Source organism: Haemaphysalis longicornis, unplaced genomic scaffold (assembly GCF_048455015.1).
Source record: "Haemaphysalis longicornis isolate Haplotype H1 unplaced genomic scaffold, Haemaphysalis longicornis Haplotype H1 scaffold_8, whole genome shotgun sequence".
In the NCBI taxonomy this organism is placed as follows: Eukaryota; Metazoa; Arthropoda; class Arachnida; order Ixodida; family Ixodidae; genus Haemaphysalis; species Haemaphysalis longicornis.
In genome coordinates this window covers 4494135-4515389 of record NW_027526445.1, presented here as the reverse complement: position 1 = coordinate 4515389, position 21255 = coordinate 4494135, and the positions used below count along the sequence as shown (strand labels likewise).

The following is a 21255-nucleotide window of genomic DNA, read 5'->3' as shown; positions in this document are numbered from 1 at the left end:
AATTTTTTGGTTGAAGAATGCCGGGAGTCGCGAGAAATACGTGTGGTTGGAGCCATGCCGCAAAGTAAGAAAATACCTTGCAAAAAGAGCCCAAAATGCACTAATCTCTCATTCATCGTCACCATAATCACCATTATCAGGCTCTTATGTTCATTACAAGACGAAGGGTTCTCAGGGACCTCTACTCGCTCCTATCGTATGCTGCCAGAGACTATTGCTTGCCTTCGCATTTTCCTATTTTGCCCTCCATCTAGTTAAGGACGACTTATTTTTTCTAAACCCGTCTCTCGGTATCCACTCTGTTGCCTGGTGGTCCACCGGTCGATACTTCAACTCACTCACGGCGTGCCGAATTTCGTTTCTGTTTTCTTATTTTAAACGCATATCTTCTACTCAAGTTCGCCCCCTGATCCAGAAAGCTTGCTTCCTTGCCCTAACTGGTACTCCGATCATTATTCGTTCCATGGCTTGTGGAGCCCACCTACGTTTGCGTTCAACCACCAATGCATTTAAGAGAGGCGGCATTTATCCGCTCCTTAGTTTTCACCGGCCGCAGCACACAATGGTTTTTTATTATTGTGCGTGACAGACGAACCTTACCTGTCCTTCGGAATGCTTGGTCAGTGCACCACAGCCTATGCCCGTTTTGCGTCAGCGTGTTTTGGATCAGCACGGACAACTAGTTCAATGTAGTTTTTCGTTTCTACTTGTTCTAACATTGTTTTACGTAAGCGGACGAAGGTGCTTTTATCATTTTAATGGTACTCACAGAATCAGCTTTTTCAAACAAAGGGTTTACGCTCAACTAGATTTTTCGTGGTTTACAAGAACTCAATCTGAGGAGCGCACGGCCTTCCAACGAAGACAAAACCGTGAAAGTGCTGTCTTCTCGGCGCAGCGATGAATGCAGTGAAGGCACTGCGTCGTTGATAAGAACATCTTCGCTCTAAATGGTGTACGTAAACGAGTACCGCCTCTGTATGCTGGCTGTGGGCTACTAAAAAACAGGAAATTAGGACTCTTCTGCCAGTTGTAGAGTCGCTACCAAAGGGTAAAAGGCAAAATCTGTGAAAAACTGGCCACTACACACCACCGGAATGTGAAGCAGTGCGATCATTATGATACGTTTCAGGGGGCAATAAATATGCGATACAAGCAACCAACAACGACAAGTTTTATTTTGTTGTCCCGTAATGTGTAAATGGCGAAATGCTTAAGCAATGGTCGGAATGGTGTAAAAGTCTGACGTTGGAACTACGTCGCCGAGGCCTCCACTGCTGTACCATAATACACAAGTTCGCCGAATTCTTGGTAAAGAGCGACTTGAAATACGCAGTTCTCTGGTTTCGTCAATCCTGCAAACAAAATGGGGAATATACTCTTTACGAAGCCTAGAACAAGCTAAGGTGTAGTATTGGTTAATTTGGTATCAAAAACAACATCCAGACAAAAAACAATTCCATGATGTGCAATAGCAATATGAGTTGAAGTATCATTACAATCGTTTTTCTGTGCACAAAATGAAAATAAACGATTCCAGTGAGCAAGAAAGAGACACGGCATGATCGGATCACAATCTGAAGTGGAGTCAGAGGTTGTGTTTTTTATGCTGACTAGCGAATGTGTCTCCTTAACTGTCATAAGGTTGATCATGCGGCGGACAATCCATTGTTGTTTTTGCTTTTCTTTACGCAGTGGTGGCGGTATGCAGCAGGCAGGGTGCATTTCCAACGCTCTAATACAACGAAACGACCCCTGCCAATGCAGCCCAGCTACAAGACGCACACCTTTAGCTCATGTAGAAAGAAAAGTAACCATGTATTTATGATAAACGATTTCTAGGCCAATGGAGGTTTTAATAAAAAGTAGCCAAACATGGCAAAAACCATTCAATCTGGTCATGCAATTTGGATCCAAGAATATTCACGACGATGCACAACACGTGTAAGCTTACTTCTACTGGTATCGTTTTTAGAGTAAAAAAATCCTCGTACTGAGAGTGTTTTCTTAGAGAAAAAATTAAAGAAATGTTGTAAGCCTTTTAATGACCCTACAGAAACACGGAATTCAAGATAGAAGTGCAAAACAAAATAGCTGGCACAACAAGTTTCAGGCAGTGTTGAAGGCCCTTATTCTTGTGTTAGTTCTTGTCTTCAGTCATTGCCGCAACTGCGTTTTGCTGCCATATGTCATACAACAAATTGCTAGCAAAAAATCCACCACAGATGTGGCGTTTATTGCAGCCTTGTAGCGGGCAAGCGGCGTGCGCTACAAATTGGACTAGATAATAAAATGCGGTTTCGGTCAATTCTGCAATTCCTCGCGGTGTCATCAGGACGCAACGAACGATGTCGTGTTATAGGAAACCTCACCTCTCAGGTGTGTGTGACGGCAACAGTCGCTGTCAAAAAATCCTCTCTCTTTCATTTTTTGGTATTGGAAATTACTGGCGCCAGGGCATTGCCATGTAACCAATGCACCTCTTGGACTTGGAAATGAAGGTGTTTTCCATCGAACTAGTGCCGTGGTGGACGCCTCGATATTGACACTGACCGCAGATGGTAATGCGGAACCTGAAAATGTGAAACATTTGGCGTTATATTTACGTTGTGTCCAGTTGCGCTGCTGAGCACGAGGTCGCGGGTTCGATTCCCGGCCGCGGCGGCCGCTTTTCTGATGGAGGCGAAAATCAAAAACACCCGTGTGTGCGAGATTTCGGCGCACGTTAAAGATCCCCAGTTGGTCAAAATTAATCCGGAGCCCTCCACTACGGCGCGCCTCTTCGCCTGCGTTGCGTCGGCGCGTTAAACCCTACAATCAATCAAATCAACGTTGTGTCCAGTGCGCTTTGCGCTTCTAGTCGAACACGCTGTTTCAATAGTAGTTCTCGTATTGGCGATAGGCACCCGCACAAGGATAGAGAGAAACAGGAAGCAATCCTTCAGCTGCCCGACGACCTCTGCGGGTTCATATAGCTACTAGGTTTAACAGAAATAAAAGCTTTTTCGGTTTCCTGACAACAGCCACACTCTCAGTGTTTAGTTTGTTAGATCAATGGCGAAAATATAACTTAACTCCGTGTAATCGCCGCATTCACGAGTGAAAGCCTTGATCGCGATGGTGGAACGACGACACGCCGTTTCTTTCGTCCTTTTGTTTTTAGCTCTTGGACCATCAGAGATGAAACCTAACAAGTAGTCAAATTGCCTTTTGTGCAAAGGCCTGTCGTATGAGTGAAGGGGAAGCCCGGAAAGCACCGTGAGTGATTATGGTTAAATGTCTTGCAGCGTATAGCAAGTGAAGGAATTCTGACTGAAAGTTTTCTAGAATTATTGCTCGCCTATTTTGCTATTGACTAGCGGCGTGAACGATGCCAATAAGATTTGAAATAAAATTTTGTTTCAAGCACAGACCCCAGTTGAAGTCCCAAAGTATACACTTGAGAAAGCCGGCTCACATAGATTTATATCGTGTAGTGAGTACGAGGTATTCCCTATTTAAACTCAAGACCTATCCCAGGAAGCGAAATTGCATACTTGCGGCTGCACAAAACCGAGGAACCAACTTTCTCCCGCAAAACTTTTGTTCGTGCGTTCAGGATAATGGGTATTTTTTTTACATAAAAGCACTTATAACTTCCCTCTTTTTAGTGACGTTTACGAATGTGTTAAATAACCGTAACAGGCCTAATGCAAACATCACCGGACTGAAGTTGGTTGCCGGTTGAGAAAGATTGAGTTCGAGGTGGAGCCTAATTTTTACAGAACCGGCAAACAACAAAATGAGGAAAAAATTAGGCTTGTACGGCCAGCGCTTATCTTATTTGCTCTTGATATTCAGGTAACCACTCTTAACCCCTTACGCTCACTGACAGGCTACAGAAACTTTGAATTGATTATAGCCACTCCCTCTTACAATTACTGGATCTGGCCCGTAAGCTCAATCTCAAGCGGGTGAGAGTGGTTGGCTAAATATCACGATTGGCTGCTCTCCCACAAAACGGCCGCACTCTGGCAACACTATTGGCACAGTGTACAACGAGACCGTACGCCTGCAACAATAGTGTGAGAAAAATAATTATGCAAGTAAATAAAACTTGGAGAAATGCTCCGCGTTTTAGTTGCCCATTGTGATATAATTTGTTTTCGGAGAGTTTCATAGGAGTACTTGCCCATGTATCCTATACGCATACCCATCCGTATACGAGCAGGTGTTGCAAAAGGTGTGAATTCTCTAACATTCACAACATCACCATGATGTAATGTATTGCGCAAGTAATAGAAACTCGGCGTACCGGTAGATTCGTCTCAGGGGCACTTTTTACTTTATTTGTTTTGGTATAGCCTAGTTTAAACCAACCATAATCTCTTCGCAGATAACAACCATTTTCTGCAACCATAATCTCTCCGGGAAAGTGCTCGTATACAACCGTTTGAAGCCTTTTATTTGGTAACACAATTCATTAAAACAGTAAACTACTCAAACGGCGGCTTCTCCGTACCGTTACAATCTTCCTCAAGTCTTATATGTAGTACTGTCAATTCATTCCTACACATTGCAGACTACTGAACTGCGCACATTGCCAGCGCTTTGAGCCCTTTGCGCTGACGATCTTAGAGGAGCGTACACATTGGTTACTTGTAAAGGAGTAGCTAGCAGGCAACCCTGACATAAGAAACAATTATTGTGCAGTTATCTCACCTTTCAAAAGCACTACCCCGTGATTCGTAACAAGCCAGCCATAACTTTCCATCACGCATAAGACCTTAAGAAATGAGTGTAAAGTTGCATGATCGCAACTTCAAAAAAAATTACGCAAGAGAACACCCGCATGCTAGCTAAAATAACGAGATCCGGGAAACCCTTGAGAAATATTGCAAGTAAAAACGAGACTGAACCAATTGACTTTTTGTAATGAATGTAAAAGGTAGCCTTTTTTACATATCCATAATTTAAGCTACCTCCAATTCTGATTCACACTAGTCCGCCTGCATCTCCGCGGGAATTATCAAATTGACACTAACGGCCGTTAGCGCCCAGATTTTCACAAATAGTAACGTTTTTGGATTTTTGGAAGAACAAAAACGCGTACTTTGCAGCCAAAAAAAATATAAACATCTTTCAGTAAATATGCGACAGAGCCAAACACGCAAATGCAATAACAAGCAGAAAGCCTCGTATGTTTTGTATTTCCATTTTACAGCAGCTGGCCAGCGTCTGCAGTTTCCGTCTTGGCATCTTGTTCGACTTTGACAGGCACCTTGTTCGACTTTCTGGATTCCAAAGGTTGACAGAATTTATTTGTCGTAGAGTTTTTGTAAAAATAGAATATAAAACAAATACCTAACTTCAACATGCGTGCAACTAAACGTGGTCACCATGGTCTACCCACTGGCGCATATCATGTGCAATTTCTGACTGCCTTTCGGCCAGCTATCGGTTCTCCATCGTGCAGTTTTTGTAGGAATGGAATAGTTTACCTACTATTTAGTTATTTATTTGTTAAAGCTCTCGCGCAAATAAAAATGTGTTTATATGGGGCAGTGCGATAGACAAAATGCTTTGTAAAAGCTCATTAGGGCCATCACAACTGCAGACGACTCTCAAAGGAACATCCGAATGAAGAGTTTAAATAACGAAAGCCGGGATACCCTTCACAAATATGAGCAATAAAAATGTGCCTAAACCATTTGGCCTTTTACACATACATATTGAAAGCTAGACTTTTTTTACATATACATATACAGAGTGCATATCTGCAGAGTGCACATATGTACTTTGCAGGAAAAGGGACAAGAGAAGAGAATATGTCCCTTTTTTTTTCTTGGTAAAGTTTGTTTGAGTTTCCTTTTTACGTAACTTAAGAGTTTTTTGGTTATTTTAACTATGTTTTCGTGAATCTCACTTTCGCAAAACTGTTGGAAGCTAAGACACTTACGAGACTAGCACATCCGCAATCCGGACCCTTCCCTTTATACCCAAGGCGACCGTGGGTAGTACCCCAGTATGTTGTGGAGAACATTTATGCGATGCCTGTAGTCTTTGCCAGTTCATTTTTGTGACTGTATAACTGCGTCAAAGCGAATTCCAGAGCGTCTAGAACCGAAACACTGTCGACGCCATCACCAGGATTTAAAATATCCTAATACCCACCGGTTTATAAACTGGTGATATCTCTGTATATCCTTATATATTTGGCGCTGCGATGCCCTCATGCATAACTGCGCCCATAGTGGGAATGCTCGAAACCGCATTAATAAAATAGTATTCTATTCCCCAAATGAGGGCCCTCAATGCTGCGATCTTCCAAGGCTACACGACATTTGAAGTTATAGTATCCGTGCCATTGGCCGCGAGTAACTAGGCCAATTGGTTACGGCCATCTAGTGACAAAATGACGCAACGAATTCATTCGTAAATATGTGATTGCATTTTTCTCACAGTGACTGTTTGATCATTCATAATTATGTCTTCCATAGTTGACATTCCAGCAGGCACTTTTGCAAGCATAACTCCTATATTAGTAAAGCCTGGTGTTATAAAGCCTCCTTAACTGCCCCATTTCGCACCTAGCTTTATTCGCTACACGTAATTTCGAAATAATTGTTTGGATCTTCCCATCATACTTCAGATTGACGAAACAAAAGTAAAGCTTCCGGGACTTTCACCGCATGCATTGAATATCAGCACTCATATCTAATCGCTTAGTGCAGAGTTTTCTGTTTTCGCTGAGTTTTTCGGAGTAACAACAGAAATTATGAGAGTATGGTCTATTTGGGATACCTAAAGCAAGTTCAGGAGACCGGAACCCGGTTCTCATCGTCTCACAAAATCAGTTGTAACCGGAGACTTAATAGGTGATCAGTAGACGTCGCTAAAACTGACTCAATAATGATCCTAGGTTGAATTTCCTGCTCTGCACATTCAATATTCAAAACGGCAGTTATTCCTTCGCTCAAGTATCCGGATTTAGAAAGTGCTGAAGCGATTTATCCGGCGAAGCGAAAGAACAACTCTAAGCCATATATAAGCTATGAGTTATTAGGCACTGGAGCTTTTTCTAACTCTGAGTTTATATGCTCTAAACTCACGCATGTAAAATATCAAACAACAATTGGTTCATTGTGTTGCCAGAGAAAAACTGTTCTTTCTCCTAGTAACGCACTAAAACGAAGTTTGACACTGACCTGGTATGTGCGCTTGCACAGATACGGAATGCACGGCTCCGCAGCCATGAGAATTACAACCACGGACTTTTATTGACATGGTACCGTAATACTTTCTGTAGTGCGTAATCCTCATGTAGCCGCTGGTACGCAGCCACGAGCTCCGATGCTGGGTAGTGACGTCGCACTGTTCTGTTGATTTACAGTCCATCCATTTGGAGCTGTCGGGTAACCAGTACTGCACGTAAACGGAAAGTGAAATACATTTAACAGATGGTGAATTTATTGGCACGCTCACTTCCTATGAGATGTCGAGATTTTTGTGTGGCGTGTTGATAACGATAAAAGCAACTCATCTTGAACACTGGGTACAGGTAAATGCCAGAACAGCATGTGCTTCCATGAGTTTACATGATTGACATTAGTTTATCAAATATTTTTTCAAGGACTTAAGCCATCGCAGCCTATTCCTTAGCTGCAGCACGATGGAACGCCGAAACATTCGGGCTTGTCCTGCAAGTAGGCAGTTGAGAATATTAATAATGAAGAAGCAAAATTGACCAGGCAAATGTCAAATCAAGACAAAAATGTATTTAGAGAATTAAATCAGATGCATTACAAAAACTCCATGGAGCACACATAGAATTGTTTTTCTTTGAAACCAATCACCGAAATCTCAAAACACATGCTTACTTTTATAGTCCAAATTGTGTGAAGAAGCAGTCAGGGAATAAATAGGTACCACTGTGGGCATAACAAAACTGACGCATCTGGTAGGTGTCTACGGCATATAGTTATTCGGAAACTCGCTGTTGTAGTATACGCACGCTATATATCATGAAATCTTCATGTCTGTGAGCCACATTTGTTTCATCCCGTCAACGCGTTAAAAACGTTCCTGCGAACATCTCGCATAAATACGTGGCCCGTGATTCTACTGAATGGGGGGGGGGGGGATGGAGGGGGGCACGCTATTTGAATCTTTTTCTCAAAGAAGCGTGGGGCAGGCCACTTGAAAAATCTGGCTGTCGCTATTAAAAGGAAATGTTCTCATTGATTCCGATGTTTTGATTTTGAGCGATGCGTTGTTTCATATGTACAGAATTATTCTTTTTTTTCCCTCTTCAAATGGCGGGGGTTTCTGACTGCAAAATGTCGATCGACAAGACCACCAGTAGAAGCAGCCAACTTCTCCCATAGGACGTGTCCATCCGTGGGATACGGTATTTAACGCCGTCCGCGCGGACAAATGAAGCGCCGTAAAGCCAGCTTAAAGAGACCAAGCTTACAGCGATACGGTACTAAGCCTTTCATAATTTCACGTAAGACGACTTATACCGACCCCGCAAAAAATGACTTCACCCCAATCCGTTTGTGTTCAGAACTCAAGCCAACCTTACGGCAGTCAGTGTGATATTCGTCGGCCTAAAATCCCAAGCTTACACGAATAAAAAATCAAGGGCTTCAGATTTTGATTTCATTACGTATATTGACCCTGAAAATTGGTCTTCCCAGCAATAAATCGATATTTTTAGGAACAGCGCTTTATGAACGTCGGTGTGAGATTGGGCTTCGTCACCTATGAAGATGGACCCACGAGCTCTCTCTCCACGCTAATAAACAAACGACTCACAGCTATACAGCATCCACTCCAGCAATCCGAGAAGATAGGAATACTCACTGAAATCGTACCGAGTAAGGTTAAAGTGGCAGAGAGCTTATACGTGTTAAACATTTATTGTCGCCCCAGAGGCCAAGAAAGTAACCTTTCTCATGTAATCAAACAAGCAAAGCGCATTGCATCCTCTAACCCACTGGTTATCATGGGAGATTTTAACGCTGCACGTCCCTTATGGGGATACAGCTACACAAACAAAAGAGGAACCACCTTGCACTCCCTCCTCCAGGAAGAAAACTTGATTCTGCTATCGGAACCGCATGCTCCCACGCGTTTAGGCAATAGTGTCTCCAAAGACACGTCCCCGGATCTCACGATTACCACAGGGAACGTCAAGGCTATGTGGTCTCACACGGGGGAAACCCTGGGAAGCGACCACTTCGTCCTTTCCACCACAATACATGGAAATATATACGCTGCCCCGCTAGGTGCAGCCAAGTTAACGGACTGGCCGAAATTTCGCAAACAAAGGGAGCAAGCCAGACTTGACGGTGCAGCCACCCAGCCCATCACGCTAAAGGAGTGGACCGCCCAAATTCGCGAAGACATGAATCGCGTTACAGACAATATTCAGCTTACCACGATGGCCCCCTGTGTAGATCCACACCTTCTCCACTTATGGGAAGCAAGAAGGAGCCTAATCAAACGGTGGAAACGCCAGCGCCTTAATCGTCGTCTGAAAAAAAGGATAGCTCTGCTGACGGAGGAAGCAGCCCGCTATGCGGCTCACTTATGCAAAGAAAGTTGATTGTCCCTCTGTGACAGTCTACAGGGAACACTAACCACATCAAAAACCTGGAGACTGCTCCGATATCTAATCGACCCTTCCAAATGCAAAACGGAATCCAATCACATCATGCGAAAGGTGATTCACACCCACCCAGGGGATTCCGCTCACCTCATGAAGTCTCTCCAGGATAAATAACTCCCGGTCTATCCCAAAACACCACTACCTCCATATACAGGGCAGCCCAATGTTAAACTGGATGAGGACATTTACATCCACGAAGTCAGAGCAGCCCTTCAGATCATCAGGCGCAACACGGCTCCAGGAGGGGACGGCATAACAAATAAGCTGCTGGCTAACTTAGATAACGAGTCTATTATTGAGCTCACGGGCCATCTCAACACGGTGTGGAGGTCAGGTCGACTCCCGGAAGAATGGAAGATGGCAGAAGTGCGCCTTATCCCAAAGCCTGGAAGACCACCGAGCACAGATAATCTACGCCCCATCTCCCTAACCTCGTGTTTGGGGAAGCTATTGGAACACATCATCCACAAAAGGCTACAGAACTATCTCGAACAGCACAACATGTTCCCTCACACCATGTGTGGATTTCGCAGTCACCTCTGTACCCAGGACATACTTCTTCAACTCAAGAAAGAGGTCATGCTTAAAGCCTCCCGGGACCACCCAAAAGCCATACTAGCCCTAGATTTAAAAGGGGCATTCGATAATGTCAGCCACACAGCCATACTGAAACAGCTAAACGGCCTAAACTGCGGGCAACGTACCTACACCTACGTTCGAGACTTCCTCGAAGGCCGAAAAGCTATTCTCAAGGTGGGTGACCTGAAATCAGATCCCGTTTTCCTCGGCAACAAGGGCACCCCCCAGGGTGCCGTTCTGTCCCCCTTGCTATTTAACATAGCCCTGATTGGTCTCCCTCCGCTCCTGGCTGACGTACCAGGCATACGCCATGGATTATATGCGGACGATATTACCATATGGACCATTAATGGATCAGTAGGGGACATGGAGAACAATCTACAGCAGGCGGCTGACATAGTCATTCAATATGCACGGCAGTGTGGCCTAGAATGCTCGCCGCAGAAATTGGAGCTGCTGATCGTCTCAGGAAAGAAATTCTCTCCTGGGTCGCCAACCATCTCCCTGCACATGGACGGCCATGTAATTGTTCCGACTCCACAGGTCAGAATTTTAGGCATGCTTTTTCAAGCGGATCGCTCGAACACCCAACTGCTCAATAGACTTAAGAACACCACAGAGCAAGTATCGCACATGATCCGCAGGATTAGTACCAAGACGAGGGGTATGCGAGAGGAGGATATACTCAGGCTGGTTCAAGCCTTCGTCGTGTCTAGGGTCACTTACTCCCTCCCCTACGCCATACTCTCCAAGACCGAAAAGGACAAGGTGGAAGCCCTGATACGCAAGGCGTACAAACTAGCATTAGGACTGCCTGTTACCACCTCAACGCAGAAACTTTTGCGGTTGGGAGCCCACAATACCTTAGATGAATTATTGGAAGCCCAGAATTTGAGCCAACTCTTACGCCTGAGCTCTACCCCTACCGGTAGAGCCATTCTATCTCAACTACACCTGCGCTCTCCTCTGCAACACCCGCAGGCGGATTCGACTAAGCTTCCCGATGAGGTTCGCAAGTTCATTGATGTGGCCCTACTACCACGCAACATGCATCCGACACATCACGAGGCTCGTAGGGAAGCCAGAGCGAAAGCTATTCTTAATCAATACGGCCGAAACTCTGCCACAGTCTATACAGACGCCGCTTCATATCCCGGGCGAAGAGCTATGACCGCTGTAGTTTCTACTACCGAAAACCTCGTTACATGCGTATCAATTCCCACCATCCACTCTCTGCAGGCGGAGGAAGCGGCCATCTCCCTAGCGATTGCACTAACTTCGGCAGAAATAATCATCACAGACAGCCAACAAGCCTGTAGAACCTTCTCCAGCGGTTTCATATCCCGACCTTCCCGAAAAATTCTACTCGAGCATCCTCCTCGACATCCCGTACGGATTATTTGGGCTCCAGCGCACTCCGCCGTGTCTGGCAACGAAGCTGCCCATCAGCATGCCCGAGAGTTGACCCACCGGGCAAGCCAGGAGTTCGGCGAGCAGTGGCAGGTCTCCCCTCTCTTGTCGTTCCACGAAGTCACTCAGCATTACCGTCTGGAACGAATGCTATATCCTCCTGCGCACAAAAGCCTCACCAAAGAACAAGAGCGCCACCTCCGAGGCATTCAGACAAACACATTTCCCCACCCAACTATAGCCCACATTCTGGCCCCCACCCTGTACTCCTCGCAATGCCGCTTCGGCGAGGCTCCGGGCACCCTCTACCATATCATTTGGGGCTGTGATAAGAACCCCCACCTACCCCCCCTGCCTTTCCCCTCCCCTGAGCACTGGGAGAGAGCACTGTCCAGCTCGGACCCTGACGACCAGCTTTGGTTGGTGCAGCGAGCCCAAGAAGCCGGACGGACTCAAGGGGTCCTGGAATGAGGACTCTTCCCCAGGGCTGACAGCTTCAGATACACGTTTATTCGTCCTCCTCCTCCGTCTTTGTAAGAGAACTTTTCCAATTTCGGTGTTGCACATTGAAGTGTCACTCGATGAACTTAGCCTTATTCGAGCCAAAAAAACAATGTCTTTAAGTATTGTTTTTTGCAAGAATTGTGAATGATTGAAATAACCTTGGAAGTCATGTGGTTCAACAAACTGATATTAACAAATTTGAAGGCCTACTTGACCTGAAACTTTTCTTTCTCGTTGTTCCCAATCGATATGTGCAAAACATGGCCTGGTTCTCGGTGTATATTGTGTGCGCCGGGCATTGATGTGTACTCTTATTTTTGCAGTGTGTGTTGTTTCAATGCGTGTATCGGTTTCTGTTTTTTTTTTTGTGCCCTTCGCCACACCTTATCCACGCGCCAGTGTGAATTGGCAATCAGTTCAATCTTGTTTTTCGCTTATGTATATGCGTTCCTTTTGTCTGTTTTATTTGGAAATGTATCACACTCCTCTCTCCACCCTCCAACGACCCCTTGACTGGGGTAAGCAGTATTGCAAATAAAAATAAATAAATATAGAGAAATGCGAGGTAAAGGAGACTCGTAACCGCGATAGGGGTGCTGCGTTCATGCCTTGGCGATAAAATGCGGCATCCGATGAGCGTACCCATCAAATCACACGCACGCGATGATGAGAATGCCACAAACCTTTTTGAATGTTTTGGTCCCACTTGAAACAGCTGATGAGCGCGCGCTCTATGAAAAAAGTATTTCTCAATCGTCTTGGAGGCTTCAGATAAAACTTGTACGACAGTTTCTGGTTCAATAGCGACGCGTCCACATTCTTGCCATGAAAGCACAAAGTTATAAGCACCGACTCACTCAACTTTCCAGCTGGTGAACAACCTTCACAGACGACAACGGCCGAATAATGTCTTGCTTCATAATCGCAGCCTAATGTGCCTAAACCGCTTTGAATTATTTAAACCTTTCTTAACTAACATAGAAAACTGTCAGCATTTGAACATTTGTTTAGCGACAGAAAAGATTCGAGAGTTTTTTCTAAGTCTTTCGTTGCGTGTGGAATTTTTTGCCTAGAAATATAAGCAGTATATAATTTATGATCATGCTGAAAACAAGCAGCTCAATTTCGTAGTCTCGCGGCAGATACTTTGAAGGAAGTTTCCCAGCGTCAAGCCAATCCACCAATGATGTTAATTACGTTGGCTAAGGCTTTATATTAGGCTTGCGGTAACGGTACATACTCCAAGGGAGAGAGCTTATATAGTACAGGGAAATACGCAGAACAAATAAAGCGCCAAATGGCAATTCAAGTGTATTCACAGCGAATGATGATGAATAAACCATTATTTGTTAAGCTGGTGCAGACATATTAGGGCTATTTCGTGATACACTTAGCTCGGCTGGCGTTCAAGACCCTATTCACCAGTTCACGCTGGATCCCAAGGTCCGGGCTCGTCAGGCGGTTCGCCCACTGCTTGTACGAGGGGGAGGTTATTGGAGCAAGGCCTGGGGTCTTCTGGCACTCCACAATATGGGGGTACAGCGTACCGGGCATTGGATAGAAATTGCAGGTAGACGGGTATTGTGTGGGGTAAACCGCATAGAGGAGAATTCTGTAGGAGCACGTATTTGTCTGTAGTCTTCGAAGGGTGGTGGCTTCTGCTCTTGTTATCAGGGAATGCGGAGTCCGGAAGGTTCTTCGGCATTGACGGTAGTAAATGAAAATGTCAGCATACCTGACAAGCGGTTCTGTTTTGGGGGCCGCAAGCGCTGTTTGTCCAGCTATGGTAATGGGCCGGTGTATAAGCGCGCGGGCAGCGGCCTGACCAGCCTCATTACCTTCGAGAGATTCGTGACCAGGTATCCAGATGAGCCGGGTTTCAGGTATGTGGGCAGTATTCTTAAGATGTTGAAGCGCCGTTTTGAGGATGCGGGAACCTTGGTAACTGCGGCACGCCGCCTGCGAATCCGTCAAAATTGTACTTGCATCTTTTCCTATCGTGATGGACAGGGCCATAGCGGCTTCTTCAGCAGCTTCCTTTGATGTTGTGCGGACGGTGAGGGCGGTTGTTACTTGCCCGTCTGCATTGGTGACACGCACGACGTGGGCTCGCTTGTTTCTGTATGGAGGCGCGTCTGTATACCTTTTTGTTGGATTTTCGCCGTATTATTATTCATGGCTCGTACTCTTGCTATGCGTCGAGCTTTGTTGTGCAGTGGGTGCATGTTTCTTGGGATGGGGGCTACCGTCATGGCTTGTCTAAGTTGGAATGGAACCCGCTCCTTGTGGTCTTGCAGTGGTGGTATGAATATCCCAGCCGTCGCAGTGTAGCTCGTCCCGTTGGTGTTAGGCGTAAGCGTTCCAGTTGAGAGCTATTATGCGCCTCCTGTATTTCCTCCCATGTGTTATGTTGTCCAAGATGCAATAATCTCTTCGTCGATGTTTTTTGGTGCAGTCCTGAGGCTGTCTTATATGCTTGGCAAATGATAACATTGAGCCTGGATTTTTCCGATGCGTTCAAGGCCAAATAACGGGTTCCGTGAGCTACCCGCCTTATAAGTATGGCGTTGGCAATGCACACGATGCCTGACTCTTGCAAGCCAAAGTGGCGGTTTGACACGGGTCTTATGATGCGGATTACATCAGATATCACTTTTGCCGACCACTGGGCGCGTACGTATTTTTTAATTTATTTTTTATCCTGGAAAAACTCTGTGTTTCACGCTTGCCAGGCAGTCATAATGATATCAGGATCTTGCACTCCATTAGCAATATCTTGCAAACCGCTTTGCAAAATTTTCGGAATATTTAAAAAGGTAGCATGCCTGAGGTTATAATCGACGGTTGAGCGCAGTTTTGGAGTAGCGCACTATTGTTTTTGTAGCTTGAGCACTATGCAGAAAATCCCCGTTCCGGCAAGAAGCCATACCTAGGGCAAAAGGGATGTTGCTTTAACTAGTAACTCAAGGATCATCTTACAATCTATAAGACTGCCCTTTCTAGCAACGTTGCAATGCACTGCGCCAAATGAAAACGCGCTCCGCAATTGGAAAATACTGTGGACCTCGTCTGATCTAAGAGCAGAGTCCTTCAATGCCTTTCTGGTCATGAAATGTCGCCGTCACGCTATCGGAGAGCCCCGTTCGCTGCCGCGCCGCAGCGCTGGGGTCGATCGGAGGGCAGCCGGTGGCGTGGTCAGAGCGCGTTTGACAGGGAACGGACCACGGAGTAAGATAAAACAGACGCTAGCCGCCTTATCAGCAGTGCGCTTTCGCTTTATGTGTCATGGTGCGCTCAGATGGACTTATCATTTTGTTAGTGGCAAACATTTTTGGTGCGATCCGGCTACAGAGCAGCGGCTGCCACCCGATGTCCTCCGGTCTGCGGTAGCGCCACTTGCGGTAGCCTTTGTCCCCGTACGAAACTTGGCCGGGAGTTTCATGACCAGAGAAGCATTGAAGTACTCTGCTTAGGGTAATAAAACCCGATAAGTCTGGAAAATGTTTTCCATAGAATCGGGAAATATTGAGGCAAGCTCCACTCAGGCAAAATACCTGAATGGCAAAGTTGTTCTTGGCCAGTATTGCCGGACACGTATCTAAGTTTCAGTATCATTGCTTATGCGCATAGTTTCGGTGCACATAATTGTCGTCAAATGCATCGAAGGGCTCGACGCCTTCTTCGCGGCCAGCGGTGGACGCTAAGTCATCCCCAACATTTTAGACTTCCGGCACCTCTTTGTCACCGACTCCAGGCGGCAGTGGCGCGAATTGCAAGGGGCCCGGGGCGCGTGCGAACACTCGTAGCCATCTTTACAAATATGCATAATGGCTTCCAGAGAAAATTGCGGCCATGTTGATCTGTCACAAGCAGGGAGTCTTTTCGTGATTAACATTAGCGCTGCAGTTTCTTTGTTGTTTTATTTTGCTAAATCCACTGCGCTTGCCGGGGACGCTCAGCGGTCGCCGGGAGGCACGCCCTCACTAGCGTGGGCATTGATGGACATATTTGTTTTTCTGCAACACCGAACTTCCGGCTTGTCAGTTCGGTGTTTCAGCGCTGCAACAGCGTTGCAATAAATATTGCGACGCTCTCCATAAATGGCAAATGCATTACCTCTCCTTTCATTGCCTTGCAGCAAACAGACTTCCTCGGAGATAAATAAATGCGTTTGACGCATATGCAAAGTAGTTGGTGAAAATGTTCCGTTTGTATATATGTTCTTTCAGTTGTTAATAAACCTCAGTTTTTTGTTCGTGCTCCACTCAATCTGTACATTTATTCCGCTCTGGTTTTGTGCCTTGAAGTTTCAAAGTATTCCCCGTTCCGGAAATAGTTGGGGTGGCACCGCGTTTGCAGGCAATCTGGTCTCCTATTTTTCCTCGCGAAATAGCGATATTTATTTTATTTTTTTTTCTGCCTCGAATTCCATCATATATAGCACGGATATGAGCACATTTCTAATGTGTGAAAAGAAAAGCTATCGAAAAATGGAAAGCAAGGATAGTTGAGTTGTGTTAAACCCTACTACACTTTGTCGGCATTGACATTTCGCATTGGAAAGCGAAACAAAATATTTGCTCCAGGCAGATTTGCAACCACTGCAACACTTTTTATACGATGGTCTTAGCAAGTCTTTTTTTTTTTACCCTTTGCGTGTAGACTTTTCTAGACCTGTTCCAACGGCATTTTAACCAGTTAGAAGGCAGTTCCTGCCAAGCGAGACAAATAACTATATTTTTAAAAACACAGACTAGGCCGCAAACATTGTTTCCAAATATCTTTAGGTAATAGGACTCGGCAAATATTTTAATTGGTAGGAGAATTTCGTGAAATATATTTTTTCTCTCTGCCTAACTTTAAGTATTCGATACAAATTCTCTTAAATACGCAACCCCAAACAAACACCAACATTCTGCCGGTGTCAACGTGAAAAAATATTATGCGCCGCAACCCAAATACCCGCAAATAATTATTTACACCTTAGCAATACACTAACGACAAAGACTTGCATATTTGTGGCGTCTACAAAAGCGTGACTACTTTGCAAAGTTTTAAACGATACATCTTTTAAGACGGGTAAGAAGAAAGCTTCCGGATGACGTAGTACAAATAGTAAGCTTTTGTTTCGAACTAGTAATTTTTCTAGAACTCTTTGGGCGACAGCGTTAAATCTTTGTATGATCAAGGGACGGGAACAGCCTTATTCTCTTTTCTTGCACCTTCTTAAACCATACGGTCATCGTATTAGCGCAACCTCGGTATTGCTGCTTGCCAACGTATCTATTCATCGATACCAAACATCGTGATGCCTGTATGCCCTGTAAGGATATCGTTTAGTACATTGAACACATATATGACATATAAATAACGCACCCTGCCGGCGCTACATGCCATAACGACGCTTTGGCGGGAGACTCATCTCGGGCAGCCTTGGTGGCTTATCTCTAGTGAAATAATACAGCAAGCTGTAAATGGCTAGGATCCAGAAGATCGTCTCCGGTCTCAGAGCGATGTAGGGAGGAATCGCTAGCGAGCGTAGCGCCACGTTGCGGAGCCCTCTAAAGACCCCGGAATCGTAAAACGGCGCACCACACCCCCGGGGCATGGAAAAAAATCATACAAAATTAAACAGGTCTTAGGGCCTTCATATTTTAGTACAAAACGGCTTATATTTCGTTTAAAAAACTGGCTGGTGATTACGATATTCCTTAATGCGATATTTGGGAGCAGCTATTCGGGCGGATCGTTTACCACCCCCGGCAGACGACGCAGTTCCACCAGTTGCGTCGCTCATTGCTCAGTAAGAACTGGCTGAGATCACATGTGCGCGTTCCACAACATCCGCTTCAGATGCGCATGACCGGTTGTTGCACTCGCAGTTCAGCACTCACTCCTGATGGCTGCCATGCGCTGGGGCAGCACTCACTCGTCAGTTCTGTCGACAGTGAGCCTCTGCGGCGGCGGCGGGAAGTGCGTCCCAGGAAGGGACCGCGAACTGCGACTCAAAATTGCATGGTTCACAGGGAAGTTGTAAATATTGTGGAATTCTTGTCCGCTGTCAATACATATGGGATTCCAGGGGAAGGAAACGGATAGCCCAATGCTTGTCCGCGCGAACAAAACTCTAGTTCATCAAAAGTTGTTTCAGCTACTCAACCAGGAACAATGCTTAATCACAAATTACAAACAAACGGGTTTTGCTTCGTGCACCCCTTGGACTACGACCCGGTCAAAGCTCACGTTGAGGCTCGGCACCGCAGCTTTGCTGGCAATCCTTCTTCACAGAGTAGAAGGGCACTAAATGTTTTACTAACGGGTGCATTTCCCTTCGGATTGATATGTCACGCAGGTGCTCCGACATGTAGTCGAACGTTCCACAAGCTTTTTAACAGAATAACTCATTTGCAATATAATCACAGCGTGGGTGTGTATTGAAAGATCACCTGAAGCAAGTCGACGTGGCTGCTGCTTTTCCAGGCGAGGATGCAAGTTCCCAGTCCGTCATAAATGTTTCCTTCATGTCTCAGCGTCAGCTTAGGAACTGCGTAAAAGGGTGGCCAGAGCAGTATCCTTTGAAGGTGCTCTCAAAAATATAAACGGCTTCAAATTGCTTTTGCGAACATTTTGCAAACCTCTAATGCTGTGGAATGACTACACGCAATATTTCATGCTGTTTTGTGTAGCAAAAAAAGTGATCTCTAAACGAAAGAACAGGATGACAGCAAAATCAGATTCTACCAGGGAAAGTTTCCGTAACGTGACTGGAACTTTTAAGAACAGATTTTTAATATTTGTTTGACAGAGCCAGGTTTCTAAAACGCGCCCGCTACAGAGCGCCTTTTCTTTTGCACTGAAATGTCTTTACCATTCACTCCAAAAACAAGCGCCTTGAGTTGAGGGAACGCAAACATCCGCACTCACGGTTTGTGTATTCTGGGATGGCGATCGTTGCAGGCGGTCCCAGTTGGTTAATGCCGTCCACGAATTGGAATTTTCCCCGCACTTGCACATACAATTCGTCAGAGTAATGAAGTGGTGACATGTGAAACTTTGTATCGTCAGTATGCCCTAGAAAGCACTGTTTGTGTCCTGTGAAGCAGGCTCGAACAACAAAGCCGTCAAATAAACGAACGTCGTTGGTCTCGAACGTCCAGGATACTTCAAAGGAGTCCACGCCAGTTCGTTCTGCATGAGTCAACGAGGGAGCTGGAAAAACTGTAAAAGACAGTGTTCTCAGACGACATAGATCAGCGGGCTTCTTTCTTAACATTCAAATGACGGCAAATAATTAATGGGGAATCGTGTTAAGTACGAAAATCAACTGGCGCGTCAATATTGCAGAAGTACCGACAAAGGGCGAAGGCATTTGTTATTCTTATACCAGCGTTTAGTATATTTTAAAGGTCGTCTTGTTGCAACGGTGACTTCATTTCCAACAAGTTAACGTGGCCAGATTTCTGCTGTGGTGGAAAAAACAGTACCAAGTTATTCAAATTCTAGTTTCGAAATAACTGGTCGTAACTTACAAGAGGCCAGCATACTACAAAAGTAGTTTTTCTCAGCTGTGGATGGAGCTGTGGATCAAAATATCAAAGAACGTGTTGATCGCTGAGTGCTTCCATAACTGCTATCGTGACGATGAAACTTGCATGGTTTTTCCGCAGGTCGGAGGACAGAGTATCCTTACAATTTGCAGCACGTTGGCGAACAGCGTTCCGTCAAAGAAGACAATATAGCCCTACCAGTCTAATCACCGCCCCTAAGCCGCATTTCCTACGTTACGCCCCATGTCACTCTGGAACATAAAGAACATAATAATAGTCTTTGCCTTCTTCAAAAAAGCCTCAAAATAGTAGTCTGTGTCTCCATTAAAACCGTTAAATCTCCTTCTCCTAAACTTGGACTTCAAAACACTTTCGAGAAACTTGTCAAAGAAATCTTCCACGCCCATGCAACAGGCAACTCTTGATTCCTTCCCTATACTACCTGTAACCGTATCCCTCAGACTTAGTTACGCTACTAAAGCCACTTCACAAGCACTCCAACCCCATCTCTAGTGAATCCGGTCTCACGTCATTCTGCCAATACGCAGAACTCAACCAAAGCACCAGACTTTTCGTGTTAAACGTCTCTGGGGTAAATTCAATCCCCAGTGTTGGGAATGACCATCCCGACGCTGTCACCGCTGTTGGGACTGGGCCCTCTCACCGCAGCCTCCACTGTTGCGACACACCGTCCGAGCGCAGTCACCGGTGTAGCGACGTCGTCTTGCTCCGTCCGCTATCGACGCGGCGCAGAGCAGAGCGATGGAGTCCTCGAGCCGACGAAGAGTTAAAGCAGCATTTATTTACAGTATGTACAGGGTAAGCAAACGTTACATGACTCGCACAAAGGCGACAGCACCCGTTCACTCGGTGCCTCCGGAAGCGCCGCTGGAGAGAAGCCGCCGAGGAATGCCGACGATGAGAGCCTCCTGGCTTCTTTTATACCCCGGGAAGTTTGTTGTGACTCCGAGAAGTTCAAATAGCTCCAACCAGGGCTCTCGCTGCCTGAAGTTTGAATTCCGACGAATGGTAGCGAAGCGGTGAGTCATCTGTGCCACCAATGGGGAAAGGGAGGGCGATGCCCCCGCCGTCTCCGTGACATCGCCTCCGGGCGTAGCGACATGCCCTTATTTGGTCGTTCTGAGATGCGGGATTCGGCCGCGCCGCAGCGACTAAAGGGAGAGGCGTGACTCAGCCTCGCTGTCGGCGCGTCGCCTCGTGCCACGCATTTGGGCCAGGCGCTCTGGCACAACACCAGACCAACCCTTCAATACTTCATTCTCCCGTCTACGTAAAACTTCCGCATCGGAGGCTGAGAACTGCAGAAGGCTTCTAATCACCCCTGTTACTCCGCTGTCCCCATAAACCTCCCCGCTGTTTAAAATAACACGGCCGTCGTCCCTACAAAGGCTTCAAATAGGATTACTGCAAAAGCATTCTGGCCCTTTAAAAAAGAAAACCCGGTGCTTCTGGAAGCGGGTAGCAATTAATTTCCACATAATTTCGGTTTAAATAAAACTATACAAATGGGGACCATTTTCGGTACGAGCGTTGCTAAAT

General features: G+C 45.7%; 1 protein-coding gene across 6 annotated transcripts in view; it reads right to left on the bottom strand.

Annotated features, from left to right (window-relative positions):
* Positions 1 to 1167: 1167 nt before the first annotated feature.
* Positions 1168 to 21255, bottom strand: part of LOC144148807 (uncharacterized) — a 62300-nt gene continuing 42212 nt past the window's right edge. For 4 of the 6 annotated variants that reach the window (XM_077680318.1, XM_077680319.1, XM_077680320.1 and 1 more), the window contains 5 exons: positions 19073 to 19366; positions 18595 to 18692; positions 7188 to 7404; positions 2373 to 2573; positions 1168 to 1355 (listed from right to left, as the gene is read on the bottom strand). In XM_077680318.1, coding sequence (XP_077536444.1) covers positions 1255 to 1355; positions 2373 to 2573; positions 7188 to 7404; positions 18595 to 18692; positions 19073 to 19366 — 911 coding nt within the window. In that variant the 3' untranslated portion in view covers positions 1168 to 1254. The other 2 variants (XM_077680321.1, XM_077680323.1) reach the window with 2 other exon arrangements.